The sequence below is a fragment of the Macrobrachium nipponense genome, chromosome 49 (assembly GCF_015104395.2).
Source record: "Macrobrachium nipponense isolate FS-2020 chromosome 49, ASM1510439v2, whole genome shotgun sequence".
Classification (NCBI taxonomy): domain Eukaryota; kingdom Metazoa; phylum Arthropoda; class Malacostraca; order Decapoda; family Palaemonidae; genus Macrobrachium; species Macrobrachium nipponense.
In genome coordinates, this window is record NC_087224.1 from 4,198,378 (window position 1) to 4,206,923 (window position 8,546).

Sequence of the window (8,546 nt, forward strand, 5' to 3'; positions counted from 1 at the left end):
CTGTCTTGTTTGTCTATTTAGATATATATATATATATATATATATATATATATATATATATATATATATATATATATAATATATATTATATATATATATATATATATATATATATATATGTATATATATATATATATACATATATATATATATATATATATATATATATATATATATATATATATATATATATATATATATATATAATATATATATATATATATATATATATATATATATATATATATATATATATATATATATATATATATATATATATATATATATATATATATATATATAGATATTATATATATATATACATATATATATATATATATTTATATATATATATATATATATATATATATATATATATATATATATATATATATATATATATATATAGTATTTTTTTCCTCGTTTCTTATCAGATGATTCAATTTCTTTCAGAAATTGTACAACCTGCAACAAAAGCACAGCGCACGAATCCCTTTTCTAGCATTGTATGACATGATTTCTGGCGATGGATGGCACTTTTGACTCCTAGCAGCTTATGGCAACTTTGATGTCTGGCAATGAATGGCAACTTTGACTCTTGGCAACTCATGACATCTTGGAATCAAATCCTGCGCCTCATAGCCACAACATGGAGGCAAGACAGAAGTCGCAGATGTTGGCAATCGAGGAGGACATCTGTGACAGTTTTGCGTCAGAATCGTGAAACGGGGCAAAGGATATCCAACGAGATCTCATCAACGACCCTTCAGAAATGAGATGAAAACAGAAGGCTGTTCTATCCCTGTCATCCACTTGTCACATACACATCACCAGTACCCTGTCAAAAAATGTACTTTGGTCCCCTAGCCAAAGTCCCGCTAAGTATCAGAGCATGCTACATTTCCCATTTCATGTTATTTTGCTTTCATTTATTGCGTTTTTTTTTGCTTGCGGTGATGAGAAAGCAACATTAAGACCATCTTGATGACACTGAATTTCCTGTATACATTCCTCTGGTGTAAGTAGTGCCATGCACATTACAATTGAAGCTGAATATTAAGTACAATATTAGAATTGTTGGATAAGTTATAAGTCTCTGTTAGAAGTACCGTATTGAAGAAGTATGCAAGGTAGGATTAATAAATTAAACCTTTAATCTATAAGCTACAAAAATCATGGATGTCATAAAACCATTTGTCCAATATCTGTGAGCATATGGCAACTATGCTTGGCCTTTGCCTTAACTCAAAAAATGAAACCACTAGTAAGTAAGTAACTCAGTTAGCAGTTTTCTGGGTGCATATGGTAACCGTACATTAATTTGGAGTGCCCCATAGGGGTGTAGTGCCGTCAGTGGACCTCATGCGGTGCACTGTAGTCATTACTTAAGGTTCTTTGCAGCTTGCCTTCGTCCCCTAGCTGCAACCACTTTCGTTCCTTTTACTGTACCTCCTTTCATATTCTCTCTCTTCATCTTACTTTCCACCCTCTCCTGACACTCGATCCATAGTGCAACTGCGAGGTTTTCCTCCTGTTACACCTTTCAAACCTTTTACTGTCAATTTCCATTTCAGCGTTGAATAATTTCATAAGTCCCAGTGGTTGGCCTTTGGCCTAAATTCTATAGTCAACTCAACTCATTAATTTGGAGTGAAAAATCTAAAATTATTTTGCAACACCACTACGCATCTCTTAGACTCGCGGCGCTGCGCTCGGTATATGAATTATTAAGGAATTTCTCTTGTTAAAATTTATGCTTGTCTGTATCCATTTCTCAAATGTAAAATGTCAGTGACTGATTCCTACTTTTAAGCAACCAAAAAATTATTCTATTTGAATGTTAATTGCTCTTATTTCAATGTGAGCTGAACATGCTCGTGAAACTGAAGCTGTTACAGTATTAACATTTAAATTAAAAACATTCACACTCGACACTTGATCATCATTGAATAGAGACCTGACTTCTCCACACTTAACACTCATCTGTAAACTTTGATGAATTAAGAGAGCCAGTGATATCCAACATTGCAACATTTCACATTCTTTCTTCCATCTTACTTTCCACCTTCTGCAACAATTGCTTCACAGTGCAGCTGCGAGTTCTTCCTCCAGTTACACCTTCCAAAGCTCTTTACTGTCCGTTTCATAGGCCACAGCGCTTGGCCTGTGGCCTAAATGGTATATTGTGCTCTAATCTTCTATTCCACTCCAACTGTGGGTATCTTCTTACTTTTCTGTCCAATTCCTTCAACTTGGTCCAGTTCCATTTGGTTCTAATCATTTCCAGAAGACATAATTTTGAATGTCGAGACTTCTGTTTCAGGTCCAGATACAACACCCCACTCCACACCAACCACTGTCGCTGTGACATCAGATCCTCCAACAATGGTGTCTTTAACGGAGCTGCCACCGGTATCCCCAACAACGACTCTGGCTCCTACAAGCCCTCCAACAACAATGGAACCTACTACTACTCAACCACCCACAACAGTGGAACCCACTACTACTCAACCACCCACAACAATGGAACCCACTACTACAACCACAATAGTGGAACTCACTACTGCAACTACGATAGTGAAACCCACTACTACAACCACAACAGTGGAACCCACTACTACAACCACAACAGTGGAACCCACTACTACAACCACAGTAGTGGAACCCACTACTACTAAACCACCCACAACAGTGGAACCCACTACTACAACCACAGTAGTGGAACCCACTACTACTAAACCACCCACAACAGTGAAACCCACTACTACAACCACAATAGTGGAACCCACTACTACAACCACAACAGTGGAACCCACTACTACAAAAGCACCCACAACAACAGCTCCTGCCTGTGACTTTTCGCAGTTTGGAAGTACCCACACCATGCTGTTACCCCCGAAAGCGACCTGTACCGCCCACCTGAGTGGGGTCACTGATGCTGACAAGGCCATCATCCTCGCGACGCACAATAACCACCGTGTGACGGTAAGCAATGTTCTTGTTGCCTAAAAGGGTATGAATAACTATTGATTTTGATGGAGGAATTATTATTATTATTGGGTTTTCATCGTCCAAATGAGGGCTTGTGACTAGAGAGTGAATTCTACTGAGGTGACAGTCACAATGCTAGGATTTTGTAGATAGCATCTGAGCACAGTTATGTTCTAGCAAAGGGGTTTCATTGTCCAAATGAGGGTTCTACTACCAAAACTAAATTAGAATTGCTGGGAATTTGGGAAATTGTGACCTGTATCAGTCAAAACACCTTACAAACTATATTGAGAGTTCTCATAGCTGCCCGTGACAAAACTGCAATGAATATCAGGACTGGATGGATAAACCCGACACTTTGCATCTTACAAGAAAATAACAGAACACCTTCAAGACTTGAACCTTTCTCCCCCAGATCGCCAAAGGTCTTGAAACGAGGGGGGACCCTGGCCCCCAGCCAGCTGGGGCCAACATCAGGGAACTGGTGTGGAACGACGAACTGGCCAAGGTGGCACAGGTGAGTTTTGCAGGTGTCTGAGACAGGTTGAAGAAGTTGGAAAACACCTGTTTGCTTGACATATGTCGTTCCTTGAACCATATGTGTTGGATGGCCTTATTCTGTTCAGAAATATATTAGATATAATTTTGTAATGTATATTATAATTATTATATAATAATATATTATATAATATTATACATATTATATATACTATAAATATATATATATATATTATATATATATATATAATATATATATATATATATATATATATATATATAATATTGGAATGTACTTTTTCAACGTGTAATACAACAGTATAACTTGAAGATAAAAGGCCCATAAAACACTATTTTAACATTGCAACCATATATTTCAAACAAGTTAAAATAGTGTTTCATGGGCCTTTTATCTTCATATATATGTTACATAAAAGAGGGCTATAATTAATTATATGTTTAATATACCATTGTGATGTGATGTGCTGTGACTTTTTTGGAATGTGCAGACTGATCATTTTTAACTTCCCATGGAGACAGAGTCCGAGCGACAACCTAGAGATAGCTGATAAATCTTTTCTGGGATGGTGTGACACTAAGATGCTTACTTAAGCAGGTCAATGTTCGTTCTGTGGGTATGTGAGTTCGTGAGGGCTTGTTCAAGGTGCCTTTGAAAACTGGCTGTGACCAGTTAATTGGGGGGTTGACGAAGAGTGTGAATTCATCTGTACGTGTGCGCCTCTTCCGTTCATAAGGGCATGTTTAGCCAAGAACTAGGGAGACGGCTGCCTTGGAGAGAAACAGCCTGGATGGCTCTATAATGTATTTTTGTTTAAGTGATTTTCCGAGCTGTAATGGCTAAGTGCTATTATGCTTTAGCCAAAGGGATGGCTTGTTGTCTGTTTGACATTTTGTAAAGATGTTCTATTTCATTTAATCTTCTGACATTGTCTTTATAATTGTGTGTGCTCACTAGTGTGTTCTCCTGTCTTTTAAACAGGCGGTTCTAGTGAGGGGGCCGAGTGTCCTAGTGAGGGGACTGTATTTTGGAGAAGAGATAATTGGTGTGACTAATTACTGATTAAGACATTTAAATACCGGGGGGTTGTCTGTGAGACTTGAACTATTATCATTCCATTAATGATCCTGTAAGAATCTGAATTATTCAACTAGTACTTTACTTTGAATAAACGTATATATTTTTGTAGCTCCGACTCTAGTTTAATGACCTGATGGAATGGAGAGAGAGAGAGAGAGAAGGCTATGCCAGTGACTGCCTTGAGAGAGAGAGAGAGGGGGAGAGACTGAGTGTAACCAGTTCGCCTTACGCTATGGTTAAACACATACCAAATATGAAAACAGCAGTGGGGGGGTCGGCGATGCCCTCGCTGTTAATATATATATATATATATATATATATATATATATATATATATATATATATATATATATATATATATATATATACATATATATATATATATATATATATATATATATATATATATATATATATATATATATGTATATATATATATATATATATATATATATATATATATATATATCTATATTATATATATATATATATATATATATATATATATATACAGTGGTCCCCCATATTCGCAGATGTGTACCAGACCGGCCCCGCCCCCCCACAAATAGTTAGAATCCGCGAATAGTTGGAACCCCTATGAAAAACCAACTAAACATTTCTATACTTGGTTTTTTAATAGTTTTATCACAAAAAGTGCACTTTATAATGAAATTGGTTTACTTTTAATGAAGAAATTAACTTTCTTTCCCAATATCTTAAAAATAACTGCTTCCCAGACAAATTTTTGTTTAAAATGCTTAAGAAATGTTTGATGCCCGATTCATAGAGGTGTCAACGGTTTTGACAGTCCCAAAATTAAAAATGTTTGCTAGTTTCCCTTTTCTTCATGACAACCTCTTCAGAAAAAAGTTCCTGGCAATTATTCAAAAGGAATTCCCGGCACTGAACCTAAAAATCGTCCCAAAAAATCCATTAACTATCGGATCCCTGTTTAAAACGAAAGACCGCCTTAGTCCTCTTCTAAAATCTAATGTTGTATATAAATATACGTGCCCGAGATGTGATACTATAAGTGAGAATAGATTCTCACAGGGGCTTAAGTTTTATACCGGGCAGCAGATTAACAAACCCCGAACAGTCGAATATCAGAAACCACTCTAAATCATGTAAAACATATATTAATGATAAGGATTTTACTATTATAGGCCAAACGCAAAACGAAAACGACCTAACAACTTTGGAATCCATTATGATAAAAAGATAGTTCCGTCCTTAAATGCGCAATCCTCGTCTGTTCAGTTGTTCATCGCCTAGAGTGCTTGTTTATATTTTCTAAAAATTCTCTCATGTCACTGACCCTGTCCTTTGGCGAGGATAAGGTATAGAAATAGCCTTACTGTTTTACGTTATTTAGTTTATTTATTTTTTAATTTTTGTACACACATATCGTAATTTTTGTTTACTTTTTCTGTAATTTTTAAATAATTTTAATGTATCTGTACTGTACATAATTTTACCGCTCAGTATGTTTTTCTGTTTTAAGAGATTCATAATTTTTTAAATGTTCTACATTCTGATGTTGATGTTCATTGAATTTTTAAATATTTCGTAATTTTTATGAATTATGCAGTGCGTAGTTTTAATGTTCGTGTGTTTATCTTTAATTATAGCCTTGAGAATGCGACTGAGTCGTGAAACGTCGGCGAAATAAATGTACCTGAATACGAGGCCTTTCCCTATGGTTCCCCTGATGAGATATATATATATAATATATATATATTATATATATATATAATATATATAATAATATATACTATAGATGAGATAAGAGAGAGAGAGAAGACGAGAGAGATGAGAAGTCGTATCTTTCACGAACGTGAAGTAATTATATATGATCTTCATATCAGAATGATATACTATCTGAAAAATGGTTGGTATGATATTTAACGGAGCGCGCACCTTTTGATATCAGGACAACACCTGTGTCCATTTCCCAAACACCTGTGTGGAGAGAGAGAGATTAAATAATGTGTTTTATCTGGGGTATGTAATACTTACAGATGCGCCTGTCACATGGTTCATATATTCTAACATAATACTTTTAGTTTTGTGATAATGATTTTTTATTAATGGTATGATGCTCTCTCTCTCTCTCTCTCTCTCTCTCTCTCTCTCTCTCTCTCTCTCTCTCTCATTGTAGAGAGAGAGATAGGAAACAAAGGCTCTCTTCTACCGTTATATCTCTTTTCTACCCCACCTCCAGGCTTGGGCTGCCCAGTGCCCCAACGGGCATGATTCCTACGCCAACAGGAGGATCTGCTCCAGGAGTTATAGTGTTGGACAAAATATCTATTATTATTGGGGGTTCGACGCCAATACTGTGAGTGATATTCTGTTGTGTTTTTAGAATGTTTTTTTAGATTTGTTCAAAAAAATTTCTGAGATTTTTTTTATTTTATCAATTTTTTTTCAATTTTTTTAAGAAATTTTCTCAAAAATTGTTTTTATTTTGTTTTTATTTTTTCAAATTTTTTAAAGAAGATTTTTACAAAAATTCTAAGAATGCTTTTCAAGTTTTTTTCGTCTCTTGTGGGGTTAGGTTTGATGAATTGGTTGGTTTTGTGGTTTTTGTCAATGAAATCTAGTTTTGAAAAACTGTGAATGTAATATATTTGGTTTAGTTTTTTAAAAGATTTCTTTTTAATTTTTAATTTTTTTCAAAAGAAATTTTAAGAATTTTTGAAAAAAAAAATTTATTTGTTTCAAAAACATTTTTAAGAATTAAAAAAAAAATTATTATTTAAGAAAAAAAATCAAAAAAAAAAAAAAAAAATTTTTTAGAATTTTTTCAAAAAGATTTAAAGAATTTTTAAAAAAATTAGTTGGTTTAAGGTTTTTTTCAACATCTTTTTATCATCTCCGGTGGTTCTAGGTTTGACAAAGCGGTTGGTTTTGTTGGTTTTCCAAGGAAATATGGTTTTGAAAAACGAACTCTTTTTAGTAAAAGTTGATTTGTTTTGATTTTTATCAGGCCGTAGATTTTAGGGCGTTTTAATTTACGTTAAAAACAGGGTTGGCAATGATAAATCAAACATATTTAATCAATTGATTAAATCTTTGATTTTTTCATTAAAAAAAACATGAATTTAAAAAAAAATTTTCATTATTTTAATTTGAAAGCAAACAAAGTGAAAAACATGGTTTGGAAGTTAATAAGAAAACGTAAGCATTAACTGTGCTGCATCCATTTATTTTGGTATTAAAAAAAAATTTGCAATTACATACTTTAGGCCAAAACTGGAAACCTTAAAATACAATTTGAGGAAAAAAGGACTGAAAAAACATCTAACAAATGAGAAAAAAAAACAAATAAATAAATTTTAAAAAATCAAATAACTGAATTTTAATTTTTTTTATTTTGGGATTGAAAAGAAATCTAACAAATAAGAAAAAACAAATAAATAAAAAAATCAAGTCGCTGATTTTTAAAAATTTATTTTTATTTTAGTATTGAAAAAAAATCAAACAAATAAAAAGAACAAATAAATAAAAAAAATCAAATCACTTATTTTTTTTATAAACGAAAAAAATCACCAACCATGATTAAAAGTTAGGAATACAATGTTTAGACCTAATGCGTCAGGGGGACGTCTTGCACTTGTCCCGAGTAAGCTGGAGCTCGAATCACGGTTTGCTGTCTTTTTTCTTCTAACTAGTTCTTCTACTTCTTCAGGCATGGAAGAATGCCATAGACGCTTGGTATGCAGAAGTAGTCGATATGCCGAGCTATGTGGTAGACTCGTTCACGAGTTCCGTGCCCAGTGGAAGGGTCATTGGGCATTATACCCAGGTAAGCAATGGAGGGTGTGGGCATTATACCCAGGTAAGCGGTGGAGGCTGATATGAAGTGGGCATAGCCATTAATTGAACTGATTTGGGATACATGAAAATAATAATAGAAATTATGATAATAATGATAATAATACTATTTCTACTT

At 33.7% G+C, this 8,546-nt stretch overlaps 1 protein-coding gene across 1 annotated transcript in view; it reads left to right on the forward strand.

Moving 5' to 3' along the window:
- Positions 1-457: 457 nt before the first annotated feature.
- Positions 458-8,546, forward strand: part of LOC135205271 (uncharacterized) — a 9,330-nt gene continuing 1,241 nt past the window's right edge. The window contains exons 1-4 of the mRNA XM_064235638.1: positions 458-2,985; positions 3,407-3,508; positions 6,813-6,929; positions 8,283-8,399. Of these exons, the coding sequence (XP_064091708.1) occupies positions 2,386-2,985; positions 3,407-3,508; positions 6,813-6,929; positions 8,283-8,399 (936 nt within the window). The 5' untranslated portion in view covers positions 458-2,385. The remainder of the gene's footprint in view (positions 2,986-3,406; positions 3,509-6,812; positions 6,930-8,282; positions 8,400-8,546) is intronic.